A 21,297-nucleotide genomic window follows, 5' to 3' on the forward strand; every position below is an offset into this window, starting at 1 on the left:
TCAGAGACCAACACGCGAAGGTAAACAAACCTGGGTCGAGTTTCATCAGTTTGTTCTTTAAGCTGTTCAAACAGCCTGAAACACACATGGAACAACCTGCAGTACACTGAAGAAGAAGTGATCTGTAGTTACTTTCCAGATTCAGATAAAGAATATAAAATATATTTAAGACGTCAATCATATTATTCAGAATATTAATGAAATATATATAAAAAACAAAATTAGCCCCGCCTCAACCAGTGTATGTTAATGCATCAATAATTATAATACCATTATATGTTACGTTATTCTGAAATGAGCCATTCTGCAAAATGAGTACTTTGCTACTATAAGTATATTTTGATGCTAATACAAGTAAAATTATGTATTTTATATATATAGGTATAGGTATTGTCTACTTACTTATACTTTAAGTAAAAAGTTCTGAGTACTTCCCTCTCCCCTGCTTTTTACTGTCTAATACAGTAGGAGTAAAAGGTCAACCTGTTCACCATGTCATTCAATAAGCCTCAAAAACAACACTTTAGATGCCATGAACAAGCTAAGACTCAGAAAAACACAACTAAATGCATGCTGTAAGCGTGATTTGTGGCGTGATCTGATCTGTAGTCCTCAGTAGAGATGCTGTACACGTCCCTGTTCTGCGTGTTGGGTGCAGCACAAACCCGCCGATGGACATCACACCTCCAAACATCACACCTCCAAACATCACACCTCCAAACATGTCAGCCCTTACGTAACATATTACACATCGTTACACTGAATTGAATCAGAACTGATTTTCTGGACTGTTGCATCAGTTGTTTACTGCCGATTTTCCGTCAGGCACCATTGGTTTGTTGCATCATTGCCAATCGGTGTGAATGGATGACGACTTGCCACAACATGTCCTTATCACAAACCTAGATTATATTTCCCTGCTCCCCCCCCCCTCCCCCCCCACCAAACTAATTTTCTACAAGTGTCATTTATCATCATCCTTGTTTTATGATTATTTTATTTCTTAATTTTAAAAGTGTGATGGATGTACATGGGGCCAAACAAGACATTGTGACATCCAGGGGGAGAGCCTCAGCTTCCACACCCTTGTCTCAACGCTGTGATTGGAGGATCAGGATCCCTGAAGTGTTGGGTCATCTTCCAAAAGATGTGTTCCATTCATTTTGAGGTGAGGGCTCAGGATTTGCTCACACTGGGACAGATGTGCACAGGAGTCACACAAGGATTCGGTGGAGAGTGGGGACATCAGTCACTTTAGGAAGGTGCTGCAGTATCCTGTTGAACAGGTGAGTGTCATTTTAGCAGAGAATGGTAACTCCTGACCACTAAATTCAAATTCTGCAATTTTACATAAATGTCTTGTGTATTGGGAGTGTTCTTCAGTCTGTAGCGGTGTCTTTTACAGCGGCAATATTCTTCAGACTTTATTAGATTCTGCAGGTGACAAGGCCCTCTATATGGTCAGGTTGCACATTTACATATCACCCTGAGATACAGAGACAGCAAAATGGGCTGTCTGTTGACATGGTGTTAACATCTAGGAAGACATGCAAACAATTCCGTGAGCCTTTTTATAAAGCCACTTTCAACTCATGCATACGCGGGTGAAGAGAGGAACTGGGTTGAGGAGTCTACAGAGTCAAAGTGTGACAGAGACAGCTCAGGGCAGAGGGGAAGTTCAGTAGACAGATAAGCACCAAATCAAGGTAAAAGGCTTCACTTACCATACAGAACTGCATAGAACAAAAGAAATTTCCACTTGGTGTGTGGTTTGTTTTTCAAGTTCCAGTAATATGTGTATTGAGTGAAAGCCATTGTTTTCTTATTGTTTCAACTTTTGTTTTTATAGTTTGATACCACAGTATCATATGTTTGCTTTTTCTCTTTTTGATCAGTGCATTAGCTGCAAAAATATTCATTTTTCTTTATAACTTTTTTCAAAAGAGCATGCCTCGACTTAATTTTTTATTGTTTTACTGTGGTCTACGGTATCATTGATGTGTTTTGCTCAATAAGTTTAGGGAGGATTTTTAGGTAATTAGGGGAGGTATATATTTTTTAAAAGTCAAGTCACAGTTCACTTCCTGCCAAAGCTGGACATCGAATGTCTACTGTGTAACCACAGTTAATCACATCAAATGTCCAGAGAGTTCATTTTTGTGATACAGTTCCTCCATATTAACAGTGTATGTGGCAATATTCAATGACTGATGCTTCTTTACAGGATTTCACTTGAATTTGGTTGGGCAATATATGAATCCACAGTGGATTAGCAATGATGATCAAGCATGTAGAACACGTTTATTTCACTCTGCTTGAACAGCCTAGTTTAGAAACTGTGCATTTGCATTTCAAAAATACATCGCATACATTGAGGTGTTAAACATAACATGCAAAGCAAGTTACAAATGCATCAATGAAACCATACACAACCGTATTTGCATGTTTGATAAATGGACCGTTGTATCATTTTTTATTAACCTTCCTCTGATAGCTAACTGACACTTCACTGGGCTGTTGTAATACTATACAGTATACGTATATTGTCTCTAACAACTGAACATGTTATGTGTTTGTCTAAAGATCTTTGTTCCTCTGGCTGGTGTCTTCTGATCCTGCTGTCATGGAGATTTTTATCAACTCCTCCCTGCTCTACGTCTCTCTAAGACCCCTCAACTCCACAGTCGGTGAGAAGACAGTGTATGAGCTTTGCAAAGACATGCCTGCTGTTATCATTTGGTACCTGGGCCTGCAGTTCATCAACATGTTCCTGGGCATCCCGGCCAACCTCATGGTGCTGTGGCTCATCCACAAGAACAAGGGGGACTCCTCCACCTCAGATATCTTCATCCTTCATCTGGCGATTTTAGACGTACTCTTCTGTCTCATCCCTCCACTTGAGCTGGCCAACATAATCTTCCTCACCACCAGCAGCACCTGGTACGTCCTGCGCTTCTTCTACGGCATCAAAGACTCCTCGCCTCTCTTCCTTTCCTGCATCTGCCTGGACCGCTATATGGCCGTGGTCCACCCCATCACCTTCACCGAGCTCAAGGACCGTCAACACAGAGCAGTCCTGGCCATCATAGTCTGGCTGATCATTCTGGCCTACGCCGCTGCTAAATGTGTGGGCAACATTGTCAACTTTGAGAAAGTCTTTACGGCGATGATCCTCATGGCGTTCGCCTTCATGGTGTTCTGCAACATTGCGATTCTCTGGGTGCTGAGGCAGTCTGGGCCTGGCAGAGACGAGATGCATCCCGTGAAGAAGAGAGCCTTCAAGATGGTTCTCATCATCCTGGCCATCATAGTGTTCAACTACTTCCCACCTGTCGCACTGTTTCCCTTCCAGGACTACTTCTCTCCTGACGTGTTTCGTTGCTACATTCACTATGTCGCATTCGGCTTGATGGACTTAAGCAGCAGCATTCAGCCGATGCTTTACCTGTCCAAGGAAAAGCTCAACTGCTGCCAGCGTGGCACCACCCAAATCCAATAGGGATACATGTTTGCTTTCATTTGAATGTTCTTTCATGTACTATATAGTAGAATATATAATGTTCTTGCTTGGTCCGATGTTGAAAATGCTGATTATTAAAAAGATGTATTTTCCAGTGGTTCCCAACTTGTGCAGTCTGGGTGCACCAAGGATGACTCCAAAGATTAAGTTATTGTCTGTTCTGAGGCTAAATTAATAAATAGCATATTGTTTAGATTTCTTATAATTTCTCTCTGCCAGATAACATAATTAGCATATTTCCCAAAATGTTGAGCTTTTCTGTTAAAGGATTGGTTCACCAAAAATACAAAATCATTTCTCAGTTACCTCAGGTGGTATTATGTATTCACGCAGATAGTTTGGGTTGTATTTGTCTAGGTCAGGGGTGGCCAACCAGTTAGGTATAAAGAGCCACAAAAAAAAACGCACCATAGCAAAAAGCCACACAACACATGCACGTCCACACTACAACAGCAACAGTGTCTTCCAGATCTAATGTCATAATACATAGCAGTTTTCATAGTTTTTTTTCCTCACTTAGATTGACTCTGAAACCTGACAGTCTTTGTTATCCACAATCCTTTTCAGGTCTTGCTTGAACTCGGTTGTGGCCACTCGAAGCAACTCTCTCACTTATTTGTCACTAAAGGGGCTTTCAAACAGTCGGATTCAGCAGTGAAAGGGTTAACGAGGAAGGTGATCTGTGGCCGCTGTTTTTCCTCAGGTTGCAGAATCTGTCCTCAAAACTCTGCTGCATTATTTTCCATTTTAAAACAATTGGCAAATGTATTGGCAGTATTGGCAGATGCATTCAAATGTGTTTTTTTTTTTTACTTATCTGAAATACCGTATGTTTCAGAAAAGTTAAAAACAACAATCAACAAATGACACAGCCCCCAGCCACACAGTAAGAGCCTCACAGGAGCAGGCAAAGAGCCGCATACAGCTCAAGAGCCACAGGTTCGCCACCCCTGGTCTAGGTTTAGAGATGAACAAGAGCTGAAATAATTATTGCCTACAATTATTTCAAAAATAGAGAATGAATCATCAACAATTTTAATCATTAATCAAAAAAATGTAAAACAAAAATTGCAAAAGAAATGCAAGTTCCAGAGTTTTAAATGAGAGGACAATCTTTTCTTGTTTTACATGGAAGTAAATATTTGGGATGTCACTTTGTTGTCCGAGAAATTGTGATGGGCTTTTTCTGATTGATTGGAAACTACACAATAAATCGATAATGAAAATAATTGTTGCAGCCCTAAGAAATACCAAATCTCTCCCAACTGAATACAATGGAGGTCAACGGAATTTTGGTTGTGCTACTTAAAATGTTCAAATATGACACTAAAATAAACTACAAGAACTTGTAACTTGTCTTTCCAGAAATGTCCCCAATAATAGTCCCCATGAAAACAGCTGATAGTGTCTTCTGTGGATATTTCAACCAGGAAAGTAGTCATTTTTCAATGTTTTGAGCACCACTTTTGAAATCCCATCTATCTCCAATCTCACTTCCACTCTCAGTCAACTGGTCTTTTATCTGTTTCATAATGCGTAAAGTAACTTTCACATATGACATCCTCGTCTGTCAAACATCACTATTTTACTAGTAAAATCACAGCAATAACAGGGCTTAAACATTTGATAGCCTTAAAGTGTCCTTTGTGGTGATAAACTAAACCTTTGTGCCCACGGGTGTGAAGTGGTTAAACAGGATCAATTTTCTTTACTTTTACTTTATACATCAAGGAACAAATGCTGGGAACCACTGCATTATACACAGTCTCTTTTCTATATAATATGTTGTATTTGCTTTTCTGGTTGAACTAATGTGTAAAAAAGAGCTCACAGAGCTCTGTGTTTTGTACTTAGGGAAGATAAAGATTTTTTTCTTGCTCACTACATTTCATTTCAAATCCTATTAATGAGACTGTTACGACCCTATAAATCAGAGAGTAACCATTGATGTAAAGTAACTGAAGGAAGGATGGGAGGCGCTTGTAACAAAATTATCGGTACAATTTATTAGCAAAACAAAAAGAAATGTGCAACGCTGCTCCACAGCAACGGAGGACAACAACACACAAAGGTGAGCTTGCCACGGTCTCAGGCAGAGGCCGATCTACAATGAAACAGAACAACAGCGTTAGTAAATGACAAACCCAAAACCTAAACTACTATCACCAACCTGGAAAGGAGAGGGAGGAGGCAAACACACACACACACACACACACAGCAAAAAACAAAACAATCCCTACGTAAAAAAAGACATACAAAAAGCTTTTGGTTAACTTTTTTCTTTAATTTAGACACAAATCACACAAAAGTAAGTCACAATACAGTCCTAGTAGCAAACACTCAGTTTAATATACATAGCTGTGCAGGTATACCAACCAGTTGCCACAAAAAACAGTAGCCCTTTCATCATCAACATGACATTTTACTCCTGTGTGTTAGTTGTACATATTTCATGGTAAGAGACGCGTTTCCAACAGTGAATGACCTAAAACGGATCCTCTAGAAGCTCCACATTCTCTGAGATCAGCAAAACAATTATTTACTATTAAAAGCCGGTCAATCGAGACAGATTATTTGCAGGAACATTATTTTCAGAAACATTACTAGACAAATACATTCGTGTCAGTTTAATGGATTGCTGACTGTATAGTTAAAGCTATATACAGCAATATATTAATGATCTTCACCTTAAGTCACTGGTGCAGCACACATTTCTAACCCTCTGGCTACTACAACATGTATACATGAGCATCATAATATCTTAATTCTAAAACACTTGTGTTGTTGTTTTTATTATATTGTTGTTATACTGACCCCTGTGGGGAAATTTTATTTTCAAGGAGGTCAAAAGTCAGGACAACAGAAGAGAAACCTGAACCTGGATTTCTGGATTCTGTCTTGCTTCAGCAGGTCGGTTGAAATCATCCTGACAATCTGACGGACATTGCATTGAACTTTTCCTTTAAAGCATTTAAAAAAATACCAACATTTTGGTAACATACAGCATGTTTAAAAGAACTGTTTCTTTTAGGGTCCCATTATCTGCCTATTTACACTGTGCTGTGAAAAAGAAGACAAGAGGAACATTAGAGTTTATCAATTAAGATAAAAAATAATTAATCAGTCATGGACCTACTAAATCACAGCAAAGACTAGACAACAGTATATTGCACTGTACCACAACGACACATACAGTTTTGAACTCAGGAACAGTAGTTAAGACAATAATAATCTAAACTCAAGCTCCGCTTAACAGCTTTTTCTGGAGCTTTCAACCACAGCACACAACAACAGCCCTGCATTAAAACAGCGCAGGGGGCTGCATTGGTGGTGGCGTTTTGTTTAAGTTACCAAAGAAACGATAAAATATGATCCAGGAAGTCCAATTTGTTTAGCAGACTAATACAAAGTGTTTAAATGCTTATTAGACACCAAAATACTGCACAACAAGGTTATGAAGGCTGTGAGATGTGATTCTGAAAAAGCTAGTTAGTTGATCTTGATTTAAGATTATTTTGTAAAATCACATACAGCACTCATTCTCAGCATTTATATTACTCATCTTCTAAGACTTTGGTTCTAATTTCTGAAAGCGTCTCCGAAGCTGAAGGGCGGTTTGTTTCCGCCTCGCTGGTGCTTCCCTCGCTCTGAGCCTTCTGCTCCTTGGCCGCGTGCATCTTCAGGTGCTTTTTAAGGGAGGACTGGTCAGTGTAAGTCTTTCCACACTGGCTGCAGAGGAAGACCTTCTCTTTGGTGTGCACCAGTTCGTGTCTCTTCAGGTGACCCGACCTGCTGAAGCTCTTGCTGCAGTACGAGCAGCTGTACTCCTTCTCTCCGGTGTGAGTCCTCTGGTGCAGTTTCAGGCTGCTGGCCACCGTGAACTTCTTGCCGCACTCGTTGCAGCTGTACGGCCTTTCTCCCGTGTGCATCCGCATGTGTATGGTGAGGTGGCCCGCCTGGCTGAAGGTCTTCTTACACAGCTCACAGCTGTATGGCCTCTCTCCAGTGTGAATCCTGTAGTGTGTTTTGAGGTCACCCAAGCCGTTGAACCTTTTCCCACACTGAGCGCAACAGTATGGCTTCTCGCCGGTGTGGATCCTCTCGTGTATACGCAGGTTTCCTGCATTGCTGAAAGTTTTGCCGCACTCCTGGCAGCTGTAAGGCCTCTCCCCGGTGTGTGTCCGTAAGTGGACTTTGAGCTGGTTGTGCTCGTTGAAGCGCTTCCCACAGTGCGAGCAGGAATACGGCTTCTCTCCAGTGTGGACACGTTTGTGTATCCTGAGCTGACTGGGATGGGCGTATGTTTTACTGCAGACGTTGCAACTATAGGGTCTTTCTCCTGTGTGGGTACGCTTGTGGGATTTGAGGAGATCGGCCCGGCCAAAGCGTTTGCCACAGTAGCTGCAGCTGTGCGTCTTTTCAGCACTGTGAGTCTTGATGTGGATGTTGAGCGAGGCTGCTCGACTAAATGTTTTGGGACAGGTGGGACAGCGCAGAAAGTTGTCACGGATCTCCAAAAACCCATCTGCGGGAACAGCGGCGTTTTTCTCCTGCACCATTACTTCTGGCTCCACAACCTGTCTGCTCGCTGCCTCGGGATCTATTTCTGATTCAGGGTAATATCTCATTGCATGCTTCAACTCTTGCTTAGAGAAAATGTCATTGTCACCATACTGCAACACGCCACTCTGCTCCTCTTCCTCTGTCTTAATGAACTGTCCATCCTGCATGTAAGTGTCAGAAACAATGGTGACTTTAACTTCACTGTCACTGCCTCTGGATTCTTGTTCGAGGCCTGTAGATGGCGGCAGCGGTGCATATGCATCATGACTGTCAAAACTGACCTCCGTGCTCTCATTTTTTATTGGCCTCATTGTCAGATTGAGAAGGGATGAAGGCTGGGAGAGGTCAATAGCACCGGTTTCATCCAGGCCAGGCTCTGTTTTTACAGATATCAAGTTTGGGGTGGACACACCCACCTCTGCTGTGTTCATACATGGTCTTTCTACCATATGATCAGTCTGTAGTAAAAAGGAGGAAGGGGATATGCTCTCCCTCATCTTGTCTTTCTGCTTCCTCCTGAAGCTCTTCTTGTCACTGCTGCATATGGACATCTTGAACGTGGCCTGGGTGGAGCTGACAAGACGACTGTTCCATTCTGAAGTGGAAAACTTTTCAGTGGCATCTTGTTCACAAATATCTGTAAAAGAAAAAAAAAATTAAATTAAAGCTGAAATACTGAACAAACTAACTACAGACTGTAATTTAGAGTCATACATAAATTACAGCTAGAATGTTTCATTAGCTGACAGTAGTACAATAAAGTTTTTGTCCCTACTAATTTCCTGAAGAAATTATCAGGCTCTTTAGCTGCTCCTAATGCTCCACTATGTTCACAAGATAGCTGCTAACTTTGCCTGTCTGTCATTTGATGTTGGACAGGTAGTGTACAGTGGGTTTATCAGAGTTTTGTTTTTTGCTAAAATAGTTGCCTGTTATCAGTGCAGACGAGGTGGAACTAAGTGAAGTTGTGGGCCAGAAAAAGAACAATGAGCTGAAAGTCACTAAAATGCTCCATAGAGCTGACATTACACAGCCATTTGATGCACTTCAAATATTAAGACATTGATTAACCTAGCTTTGCCCAGAGGATGCATAAAGGCACCCCGATGAGTTTTTATTGTAAACAACACAAAATTAGTATTATTAAGGCTGAACTAAACATAATGAATGCAGGTCATACAAGGGGATATCACAGATTATATATTACAAAATGTCTGGAACATTCTTAAAAATAATATCAGTAGTAATACTAAGGCAGTGGTGTTGATGTTTTTATTAATGTCCAACACTGGGATGGATGGATGGATGGATGGACTGACACACACACACACACACACACACACACACACACACACACACACACACACACACACACACACACACACACGCACGCACACACACACACACACACACACTTAGTTGCAGTAGCTGTTATTAAGGCTCATACTCTAAGGAATGTGGTGCACACAGTTTCAGCTTAGCTATCTATCACTGAAACTAAAAGTTCTAGATAATGCAGTAACGTTAGCTAAAAAGTGTAAATGATTCCTGCATTTTGAAAAATACTGTATATTACATCTTCAGGTACACAGATAGTTGTGGTTTACTGTGTATTGTAGAATTGTCTGTATTAACTTAATCTACCATCAGTATGGGCAGGATACTGTGCCAGTATTGTACTAGTGTAATTAGTACTGTATTACACAGGATCACTGAAACCAATGCCTATTTTCTACCTCATAAACGTTTGCACAGGATTGTTTTTAATGTACTTTAACCTGCATGTACGTCTGCTTCCGGTCTTCTGCCTCCTATACTGTAGTGTACACATACACGCGCACAGGCACAATTTGCTGACAATGCAGGCGATGCTCGAACAAAAGATCAGCGGCTGCATGAAACTACAGTGTCCACTGCCGCAACGCAGACACCGTTATTTACGGAGTATAGACGACCATACCTTTTGCAGCAGACTCGGTACTTTGCTGTGCAAACAGCAGCCGCTTCAGGCCCTCGTTTTCAGACTCGATCCTGTGTATTGTGCCCTGGTACTCAGACAGGGTCCGGTCCACTGAGTCCAGGATGTCGCTTACTGTGGCTTTAAATATCTCATTCAGAGAAGACTCTAAGAAGAGTTTCAGATCACTCGACTTGGCCATGTTAGACCGAGCGGTTGCAGCTGTGGACAATTCGCCAGATGGTTTGTACACGGTTGAAAGTATCAGGAAAAAAGTGGGTGTGTGGCTGTGCGACTCTGCTGCCGTGTGCGGAAGAAACAAAAGCAGGAGACAGTCGCACGAAAGTGACGGCGAGGAGAAGCTGGTTTTGTTTTGTTTACAAGTCTGCAGCGCCCCTGCTGGTGTGGAGGGGAGTCGTTAGATTAGCCGGGGCCCAAGCTAACGTTACTGTGATACTGTTTACACAAATAACAACGGTGAAAATGGTGTTTAAATAACAAGAAGAACTGCAAAACTATAGCAGCACTACTAGGACACTAACGTTACTACTTAGCTATATTACTAGTACCACCACTTCTACTAAATCAGCTACTACAGACACTAGATAGCAACTAACTCACTACAGCTGCAAGGATGCTCACATAAATGCTAGGTAATGCTAATATTTTATCAACGGTAATCTGAATGCTTATCATGCTAATGGCACTTATTACAATGTTGACTTAGGTTAGTATGCTTTAACTTTAACTTAACGCTAGCAAACTGCAACAAAGCTAGTAACAGGAGTGCTAACAATTTTAATGAAAATACTAATTAGTTAGCTAAAAATGCTGATACCCGTGATGAATGCTACTACCAGTAAAGCTAATAATGATTTTGCAACTGCTAATCAGCTAATCATGTGAGTAATGATAGCTAATTATGAAAAAGCATGCAAACAGTAAGTTAATGCTAAAACTATTATTATTATTATTATTATTATTATTATTATTATTATTAAGTGGTTACTCTACAATTTAAATAAAGGAAATTTGTTACCCAGAAAGTAATTCAGCACTATAAAAATAAAAAGTCTAATAAAAGAAATATGCAGTAAAGGTAAGCCTTTTAACACATGTCTGTGTTAAACAGGGGTTTCTGCCCATAGCTAGACACCAAGCCAGTAAACCAATAGTAAGAGGCCCAGCTAATTCAAGTGCAGCTAATGACTTGTATACATTGAATCTAGATACCTTCTGGTTCTGCCTTCTGGCTCTTCCTCCTGTCATTTGCAGGAATGAAGCTGAGCCGCTCCCCTCACCTGACCTGTATGTGTGTGCTTGCATGCCTTCAGGGTAGTAGGCGTGAACAGAGGCCTCTAAAGGTGTCTTGAGCGCTTAAGTCATTTACCAATCACAATGTCCCCTTTATTTATTCCTCTTTGAATACATTTCTCCCATTTTTTCCACAGCCATACCTGCTGGGAGAGGAACAGGACAGAGGGAGACTGAAGTCAGTTCTTGATCTATCCCAAATGGACAGGCAGCATGAAGAAAAAGAAGAAGGAGGAGGACCTGGTCCAGACTAGGACTTGCATGCATCGTTATGCGACACCACAAACTATAAGGCTGCTCGGCTTAAAAAGAGCGGATGTGAGGCTCTTTTGTTGTGCGCAGCAGGTTCAGACGTAATCAACTGAGGGTTATTTGTATGCTTGTGTGCATGTGTGTGTGGGTGAATGTGTCTGTGAAGGTGCAGCACTTTGACAGTAGTATAAACCCGGTATAACACAGCAGTGTGTCTTTCCCTCTCACAAGACTTTAAAACCTCACAAGCCTGTTGATCATATGATGTTGCTTTAAAGAGCCTGAAGGGGGTAAGTCATGCTTCACAGTTGAAAAGATTTCTACTAATAGGATTTTTTTTAATACATTTTTTAAAGCTCTTTGAGGTTGGATAGTGTTCAAATTCAGGTCTGTACCATGTTCACTGGTGGTAATGCATGACACAGGGAGTGTTTGTGTTTATCCTCTTTAGACAAATTCTATTATTATACACATTTATAAGTCATTTCACAACTTTCGCTTTACCCAGTGTGACTGTGTTCCTCTTTTCTATTTGCTTCTCTCTGGTATTTTTTTACTTCTTTAATCTTTTATTTATCATCCTCTCAAGGGTGTGGTGTGGCTGTATAAACCTCCCGTGCATTGTAAGCAACTTCTCCTGGTATTCTCCACTTACTGTAGGTTGTTTGAGTAACGTTTGGCTGAAAGTATCCTTTATTTTTGTTTGGAAGTGAAAAAGAGTTTCTATCTAAGCAGTCATCTGAGTGTTTCCTCATCAACAGTGCTGCCACAGATAACATCACACACAGAGGATCAACTATGTTATCATTTGAAACACAATATTTTCTCAAAGAGCAGCAAGAGATCGTAATCATTACCGTACAATATCAGAATGGTCCAAACTATTTCTAACTTTAGTTTATCAAACTTTCAGATTCTCACTTATAAACCTTAAGGGAGACGATACAGCTGATTTAACATTTTAAATGTCTGTGTTAGTATCTCCACATTTTAGTTTCAAACTGTTTTTGTTTAACAGGAGGCGCATCCTCTTTGTTAATCTTTCTTAACTCTTGTACATGTACTGTAGCACTTGTCGCACCCTGACAGGAACTGAGAAGTGAGCACCCACACAGGAAATGTGGTCAAGGTCTGTCCCGGATGTTGGTTGCATGACGTGAATAGAATAATTAAGATAGACAGAGAAGTATAGAAATAAAAAGCATGACAGAGAGGGAAAGATATGTAGATGAAGGTGAGATCAAATCAAAGATTAAAGTAGGAAGAAGAGAACAAGATATGAGGTTTGACATTTTAACTGTTATCAACTGTACAAACACAGATGATAATTTGTTGTTAAAGTTCTATCGCTGTTGCATGCAGTTCAAATTTGGACCTTTCACGGTTTTATCCTTTGCCCAGAGTCACTGTGCAGCGTGGTGATAAAATGATAAACACAGGACGCAGGCAGTTAAACTGCTCACCAGAAACAGCCCCTCAACCCCACCCTCTGCCTATTTCTTAATCCACACCATACACCTCTGTCTCTTTTTCTCTCTATCTATCTTGCTCACTTGCTCGGCTGATTTTCTGTCTGTGGTCAGGAAGTACAAGTGTGACATTTCACTAAAGGTCTATTGCACTGCACTCCTGCAGTGCCGCACCAAGAAGTTAAAAACAGTTGACAAATGAGCATTGCATGCTAAAAAAACCTTCTCCAGATTGGATTTGACGTACAAGTGGTGAGTGTGTGGAGTATTTGTGTGCTATCAGGGCCGGAAATTATTTGACTTCAGTTTTGTTTTTGCTCAGAGCATTGTGTGTAATTTATAATGCTGTTCTCAGTAGTTTTAAATGTACTCTTTCTCACAGATGAATAGAAACAAATAAAGAGCCATAAGACAACCCACTAACTCTACAACCAAATATAGTAGAGTCTCATGAATGACTTTTTTGTCGCTCAGCAAATCAGATGTTTCTCCTGTAGGCTACCCGACAAGTTTTTATTTATTTAATGAAGAATCCATTTAGCAGAACAATTTTGTTGTTACACAATGTTACGGCTCCCAAAATTCAAGGGAAGAATTTTTCATGCTGCTTCAGATAGGGTTGTGGTAAACTACCTTTGAAATGTTAATATTTTTTTTCTCTTGTCACAGATCTGTGAATGGCTCCAGTGGAGGTTGTAACATGCTGCAGGATTTCACATTCATGGTGGGATCATACAGAATGATCATCATTCATACGGCACAGGAGGACATTTTGTAGCGAGACATTTACCACTACAGCATCTTTTACCAAAACCCACAAACGCCCCAACAACGGAACTGACAGAGATTCATGCTGCTAATGGAGGAGGAAAACTTGTGCACCTCTTTGCCAGATGTTATAGATTCAGTCCTTCAGCAGCCTCAACAAGACTCATGGACCTCTTACATCACTGGAGAGCAGGAGGGCATTGAACTGGGCGACACAGAGCTACAGATAAACCAGGAACACGGGACAGATCAACTCAATCCCTCCCCAAAGGCAGGACGAGAGACTCCTGAGGAGGCAGAACAATGGGAGCAGATACTATGGCCGGTGTGCCCCATGACCTGTACAAGTCCTCAGCTTTCCTTTGCCACAGTGCAGTGGGACATGCCCGATCCCTCTGCAGAGACACTTTCACTCATGACTGACAGCAGCTCGGCCAGTGAGGCGGACTCTGGCGCCGTGACGAGTCTAGACACCACTTCCCCGTCACTTCACCAATCTCGAGACATTAATGCTGAGCTTTACAAGAGAGAGGGCAAAGGGGAAGAAGATGGGTTTGATTCATGGCTTCTGAACTCCAATTTAGAGTGGACAGGAACCAGCTCAGAGGTACGTACTGTGTGTGTGTGTGTGTGTGTGGAGATACAAGGCAATGTGTGATGTCATCATGCTGCCATTATTTAGAATTTTGTCTATTTCTGTGCATTTTCTGTGTGTATATACGCCTCTAGATAGTTTCCTGTGTCAGTAACCGTTCTTTCTCTAAGCGCTGACTTGACTCTGGCCTCACCACCTCAGTCTCTAGCTCTGTTGAGACGAGTGTTTGGGTCACTGTAGTAGGTTGAGCAGTGGTGGGAGTAATAGAGTGGATGTAATGTTGGCCGGATGAGGCTCAGAGTGCAGCTTCTTACTCACGAAACAGCTGGCAATCGCAAGCTGTAGCACAAATCATTTTCATGATCAATGGCCTGTGTTGCAATTTCCAGCCATGTGATGCTGCAGAAGTGCAAGAGCCGCCGACACAGGAAAGGGAAGATCCAACACATGAGCTGTTAGACTGTAATAACGGTACGTATTTCTCGGAGAGACACTTTCTAGTCTTTTTCTGTCTTCTAGTTTTTAAACGGGAATGTTTTTTTCATTTGTGTTTCAGTTAAATAATTCATGATTCTTTGTTTCTGGAGTTTGTGTTATGCTTGTGGCCTGCTCATTTTTACTAGAAATATATTCTGGTTTAGTTGCAAAACTGTGATGTTCACCATCTTCTTCAAAAATCTTAACAGAAATCGCACCGAGGACGGACTCAGAAGAAGAGGAGGGACTCTTAGGAAACTCAGATCCAGAAACTGCAGACTTAATCGATATTCTTAAAGAGAATGAAGTCTCAGAAGATGAAGCGGACAGTTTTGTAGATCTAAAACTAGAAGAGGAACAGGAGGAGCCCAGCGTTCTGCTGACTGGACAGGGAGAATCAGAGGAAGAGCGAACTTCTGCAAATGGTGTTGAGAAAGAGGAGGTGGGCGAGGGAGAAGAGGAGCAGATAAAAGTGTCCTGCGCTGAAGAGAGTGAAGAGGCAAAAGCTGTCAGTCGTCTGAGTGATGTGTGAGTATCATGAACTTATGAAAGGGGAACAGGAAGTGTGTATGAACAGTAAATGCTTTCATTATGTTAAGTACAGTATTATGTGGTATTATAACTACAATGCATATTTCATCCGCACTTTGTAGGGAGCTTCCTGCAGAGCCAGTACAAGCTGATGATACTGGACCAACCATAAACCCAGATAAGCTAATTAATCTGCAGCAGTCAGAGCTTTTGGAGGAAAGGCGGCACTCAGGGACTGGAGAGGACGTAGAGATAGTAGAACGGTTACATGAAGATCCCACATTTCAGACTGAAGAGCCAGAAATGTGTGAAGATGTAGATCAGAACGTGGACCCTGAACAGTCAGAGGCTGCGGACGACAGCGAAGAACCGTTGATACAGGCGGCAGATAATGCAGAGAGAATAGAAAACTTACCAGAGATAGTAGAGCTGACTGAAAAAACAAGTTGTTTTGAGCGACGAGATAGTGACCAAACGACTTCACAGGACGTAGAGGACGTAGAGGACGTAGACGTACAGCCTGAGCACGCCGAGTCTGAGCAGCTTGTGATGGCCGAAGAGCCAGAGCAGATCCAAGCAGAGGTGACACAAGACTCTGAGCAGTCAGGACTGTTGCAACATCTGGAACAGTCACCAGAGATGGAACTGACAGAAGAGTCAACCCAACCTGAAAATGCAGACCTGCCAGAGGACTCCACTCAGTCGGAGCAGACAATTTGTGTTGAAGCTGAAGACCCCGGAGTGGCAGGGCAGCAAGAACAGACGGAGCCATCCGAGCAAAATGAGCAGACGCCGCCAACGTCCAACTTGTCTCAGCCAACGCTCTCTGAGCAGCTTGTGCAGCCAGAGACAGACGAGTCAGAAATTACAGAGCATCTGTCTCCCGAGACCGAGGTCACTCAGCAGACAGCAGAGGCCGAGTTCAATCAGGTGGACAAACAAGCTGAGACGTCACATCAGGGTGAAGAAGTAGGAGGTGCTGAGGATAGATCCGGGCAAACAGTTGTTGTAAATGGAGAGCAAACCAAAGCCCCTGAGACTGCAGTGCCTCCTATTAATGGAGAAGAGGTGAACAGAGAGATGGCCTGCCGCCTTGCTGAACAGCTGTTTAAGTTGGATGGGATCCAACGTGTGGACGTGGTGAAGCACTTAGACAAAGAGTAAGCCCATTTCACATACTCATATTTTATCTTCCTTTCTTTTGAACTCTAAACCACCACTTGCCAGTGGAGCTGCAACTGCAGAAGCGTTTCTGCTGCTATCGGGGTTGCTCAGCCTATTAAAACAGTTGTATTATGTCTTCTGTGGCTTTCGAGGAGCTTTTAAAAGTCAGAGAAAATAACCCTGGTGATGTCATCAGCGGGCATCTCGGCTTCCAATTAATAACAGTAAGTATGTGTTACAAACTGGGGGGCATAGGGACTTTGGTATTAACAAGATCCGGAGAGTCTAACGAAAGATGCTATTGAGTTGCATTATGGGAAGTGTAGGATGCATTTTGTTTGGAGTTTGATTCATACTAGGAACAAAAAAACAGGGTATCTTAACCTCCGCTGCCTGACTAAAAATTGCTGGATTACCCCTTTAAAGTGCCCATATTGTGAAAAAATCACTTTTTCTGGGATTTGGGGTGTTATTTTGTGTCTCTGGTGCTTCCACACACATACAAACTTGGAAAAAAAACAAACATCCATGCTGTTTTGAGTGAGATACAGGTTTCTGAATGTCTTCTGCCTTCAGTCTCCGGGTGAGCTGTTAAAAATCTGCAGGGTTTTCTACATCAGTAGCCAAGATGAGGTGGCTAACCGTAGCATGCTAGCTCGTTCTCAATGGAAAAACGCTGCTGCAACACACACTAGTTCACCATAATCTACAAAAGAACTACTTACATGTCCCTGTTCTGCAGGTATTCCATGCAAAGTTGGAAGTGCGCCCTCGTTTAGAAGAAGTCTCTCGGCTAATCCTGCCTTGTACTACTGAAGTTGTAGAAACAAACAGCTAGCTGATGTGATCCTTACCTAACTACTGTGCATGTGCGCCTCCCAACAAAGATGGGATAGAAGTGTGATGTCTCACTCTAGCTAAAACAGAGAGCTCAACACACAAGGTGAAAAGAGGATCTGCAGCAATGTGCAGTACAACAAAAATATGGTGTTTTTTGAAAATTAAACCATGTAAACCTATACTGATACAATCTCAAAATACAATTATGAACCTGAAATGAGCACAATATGGGCACTTTAAAGAGAAACCTAACACCAGGTAGAAAAGGTGTGTTTCACTGCATCTCTGGTTGCACATGTCATTGGGTTATGGTTATTATAACATTGAGATTTAGCTGGTCACATTACAGTAAATTCGGAATGTCTTCTGGACCTTTTTGACAGTTTGAGTTGAGTGAAATGACCACTAATTTCCTCTGTATGCTCAACCATCATATTCAAAAAGCCACCATTAAATTCCGCCCATAATCATCCCTGAAATATTGTCAAGATATTGAGTTAAAGAGACTTTATTTGTTTTCTATTCCGTCCCAGTAAAAAACGTTTTTAGATTAACTAGTGCAGTGCCCGTTGAAAATGTGCCTGTTTGTAACGGGTGATTGCTTGGCCTTTGGTATTGCTGCTTGTAGAATTCCTCAAAACCAAATTGTACCCAAAATTAAGTACAGAAGGACCCCAAACCACTTAATATGCAATTCCCCTGTATAGCCTACTACTGACTTACAGTGTAGGCTACTTCTACATCAGAGGAAGACATTGTACTACTGTATTTACCTGACAGAGAACGGGGCAGATTCAGAATGTTATCACAAAATATCACAATGACAATGTCGAGTATTCAGACCACCAACGGCTCCAATATCTGAAACTGCACCACCAGATACTGAGAGTTGCACCAATGAAAAGACTGAGCAGTAATAGCAATAAGCAATGCTCAGCCAAGTCAAGTATTCAATGTGGAGCAACCTTAAATGCCTTAAGAAGAATTTAGGACTCATGGGGGTGCGCTACCCACCTGGCCCGTTATGAGAGCTAATCAGCACAAATCTGCGTTCATTAACCACCAGAACCAGACCGTGTGTGTGTGAAGAGAGAGAGAGAGAGAGAGAGAGAGACAGAGAGACAGAGAGATAGACAGATAGACAGAAAGAGAAAGAGAGAGACAGTGAGAGAGAGAGACAGAGAGACAGAAAGAGAAAGAGAGAGACAGTGAGAGAGAGAGAGAGATAGATAGACAGAAAGAGAAAGAGAGAGACAGTGAGAGAGAGAGAGAGAGAGAGAGAGACGGTGTCTCGTGTGGTATGATCGTTAACTAATTTAACACTTCAGCAGGGGTATTCATTTCTATACAGGTTTAGTGGCTTGACGGTTAATGGTGAAGTAGGGGCTTTGATTCGCAGGGGTATTTTGGCGATGGTAATGTTATTAGTGTTATAAGTTATAGACTTAACTAACCCGACCCAAGGTGAGTCTGGATGGCAATAGCAGGAAAAGAGTCAGAGGCTGTAACATCCCCCCCTCCCCCAGGGGCTAGAGCGGCAAAAGCCAATGTGTGCTCCTTTTACCTATAAGTGGCATCACGCTCTGTCTGCCACTTGTTGTCTGTAGATGGTTGTGCTTTGCATGTGTGGGATTCTGAAACGTCCTTAAATTCGGGAATTGTCATTTGTTTATTCAATGTCAAAGACAGTCCAAAGCAGTGCAACCTTGCACATTTTTGTGGGTCTGAGGTCATTTTAGCTGCCAAAGCTTGCTGCTCTCTGTCTCTGGTCCTCAGTGTGAGAGGGGGAGTGGCCAGCGGGTAGAGCGGCAAAAGCCAATGTGTGCTTCTTTTACCTATATATTTAACGATATCTTTTGCATTTTTAATCCAAACAACGTCAAACTTGGCACCAAGACATCTGTCAAGTTTGAAATCCATCGGCCTAACGGTTCGAGAGATATGCGCATAACACACACACACACACACACACACACACACACACACACACACACACACACACACACACACACAGACAGACGTTCCTGCAATTTATAGATAGATATAAACCGTATTATATAATTTATAAGAAATAAAGTGAAATAAAGTGGTCATAATACTGATACAGAATGTGTTGTGTGTCTGTTTAGTAATGACTTCAGTCGTGCTGTCGGGGAGGAATACCTCAAACTCTTTGACTTCACTGGGGAAAGTCTCGATCATGCCCTGAGGTGAGAATTACAAAGGCGGAGCCCGGATTTTTTTATGCAGTGACATCTCTCACAAAACACGCTCATAAAATGTCTCGTAATCCTCTTTTTTCCCTTGGTGTTTCTCTCTCTCTCTTTCACAGATCTTTTTTGAAAGTGGTGGTACTGATAGGAGAGACCCAGGAGAGAGAGCGAGTGCTGCAGCATTTCGCCTGCCGCTTCCATCAGTGCAACCCTGACTGCTTTACCTCTTCAGGTGAGCTTCAGTCGTGGTTTACTCTTTGTTCTCTGCTCAAAGATACAGCAGCGAGCGCTCACATATGACGGATGAATGTGTAATTCTCCCTCTTTTTTTACATCCTCAGAGCCTGTGTTGGCTCTCACATGTGCTTTGATGCTTCTCAACACTGACTTGCATGGACAGGTAGGAAACATTTATGACTATTTACATCTTAAGTTGTTCTGACATGGCACTGTGTTACCAGATGATCTCTGTGAGGCATTTAGTCAGTCATACGTTTTGTGTTTTAACAGAATGTAGGAAAATCCATGTCCTCGTCTAAATTTGTGTCCAACCTCAACGGGATGAATGAAGAAGAAAACTTCAGCAAGGATCTCTTAAAGGTAATTACTGTCGCTGATTATTTTTTCAGAAACCAAAGTCAAATCGTTGTTGGTGAAAGTAATTTAACTTTTTCCTCTCCATCTACATTGCAGAGTCTTTACAATTCCATAAAGAGTGAGCCGCTGGAGTGGGCTGTGTAAGTGCACTGATATAAATACCGTCATAAAACATCATCTGTTCTTCTTCATTCTTCACATATATAATCTCACACATACAGTAAGAATCTGTCCTTGCATGTTAAAGTGACGAGGAGGAGTTGAAGAACTCTGTGTTGGTGGACGAAGACGCAGGAGAAGATGCGCCGCTGCGTTCAAGAGCCAACCCCTTCCAGGACGTTCCTCATGACAAAACGGCCCCTGTGGTCAAACAGGGATTCCTCCAGAGAAAGCTGCATGCTGACATTGACGGCAAACGCAGTGAGTGAGACACACACATCCGTCTAGTTTATTTAGCCTTTGAGGATAGTCAGGATTTAAAGGCACAGTCCGTAATTTAGTTAATTTGACGTCAAAAGAATCAACAACAACATGAGATCTGTCAGATGGGAATTGGTGTGAACTGAGGATTTCTGATGTTTGGCTTTGCTACGGTGTCTGAAATGAAAGATATGTAATCAATCATGATTTGAACCAAATTTTCATTTTAAAGGCAAACATTTAGTTTGACTATGTTAAATTAATTAATTATTAAAATAATTCATAGTCAGGCCTTTTTCAGTAAACCTTTAGGAGGCAAAACTCTAACCTTTTACATGGTGTAATGACATTTAATGTGTAATTTAAATGTTTAAAATTTATATTTTATTTTGCTTTTTGCTGGATTTTACATTTTATTTAAATTAACATTTTTTGTTAATAATCACCATTTAATGTTTTAAATAGATGAAGTTTTTTTTAAATACATGCACTGAATCTGAGCACACCACATTATCCTGTTAAATGTTATTTTTGGGTAACAGTCAACAGCACTCACTCTTATAAGAACTATGCAATGGGTCAGTGCTCTTGTCAGTTTAAGAAATAAAGAGATTGTA

The 21,297-nt window shown here is 41.6% G+C and overlaps 3 protein-coding genes across 5 annotated transcripts in view; 2 read left to right on the forward strand and 1 right to left on the reverse strand.

Moving 5' to 3' along the window:
* Positions 1-1,639: 1,639 nt before the first annotated feature.
* Positions 1,640-3,680, forward strand: LOC116035093 (proteinase-activated receptor 3). The gene is made up of 2 exons (XM_031278037.2): positions 1,640-1,706; positions 2,584-3,680. Exon 2 carries the CDS (start codon positions 2,624-2,626, stop codon positions 3,497-3,499), a length of 876 nt encoding a protein of 291 aa, XP_031133897.1. The 5' UTR covers positions 1,640-1,706; positions 2,584-2,623; the 3' UTR covers positions 3,500-3,680.
* Positions 3,681-5,783: 2,103 nt separating this feature from the next.
* Positions 5,784-10,360, reverse strand: LOC116034992 (zinc finger protein 260-like). Its single transcript, XM_031277848.2, has 2 exons — positions 10,044-10,360; positions 5,784-8,720 (listed from the first exon to the last, which is right to left on the reverse strand). The coding sequence occupies exons 1-2, from the start codon at positions 10,240-10,242 to the stop codon at positions 7,075-7,077; spliced, it is 1,845 nt and encodes a 614-aa protein (XP_031133708.1). The 5' UTR covers positions 10,243-10,360; the 3' UTR covers positions 5,784-7,074.
* Positions 10,361-10,525: 165 nt separating this feature from the next.
* Positions 10,526-21,297, forward strand: part of LOC116034991 (PH and SEC7 domain-containing protein 4) — a 15,653-nt gene continuing 4,881 nt past the window's right edge. The window contains exons 1-12 of one of the 3 annotated variants that reach the window (XM_031277847.2): positions 10,526-10,693; positions 11,492-11,672; positions 13,745-14,450; positions 14,828-14,909; positions 15,125-15,443; positions 15,569-16,606; positions 19,580-19,660; positions 19,783-19,895; positions 20,005-20,063; positions 20,174-20,263; positions 20,357-20,400; positions 20,508-20,680. In XM_031277847.2, the coding sequence (XP_031133707.1) occupies positions 13,926-14,450; positions 14,828-14,909; positions 15,125-15,443; positions 15,569-16,606; positions 19,580-19,660; positions 19,783-19,895; positions 20,005-20,063; positions 20,174-20,263; positions 20,357-20,400; positions 20,508-20,680 (2,524 nt within the window). In that variant the 5' untranslated portion in view covers positions 10,526-10,693; positions 11,492-11,672; positions 13,745-13,925. Of the gene's footprint in view, positions 10,694-11,491; positions 11,897-12,480; positions 13,328-13,744; positions 14,451-14,827; positions 14,910-15,124; positions 15,444-15,568; positions 16,607-19,579; positions 19,661-19,782; positions 19,896-20,004; positions 20,064-20,173; positions 20,264-20,356; positions 20,401-20,507; positions 20,681-21,297 lie in introns of those variants that run through there. The other 2 variants (XM_031277845.2, XM_031277846.2) reach the window with 2 other exon arrangements.

The sequence above is a fragment of the Sander lucioperca genome, chromosome 1, assembly GCF_008315115.2.
Source record: "Sander lucioperca isolate FBNREF2018 chromosome 1, SLUC_FBN_1.2, whole genome shotgun sequence".
NCBI classification, from domain to species: Eukaryota; Metazoa; Chordata; class Actinopteri; order Perciformes; family Percidae; genus Sander; species Sander lucioperca.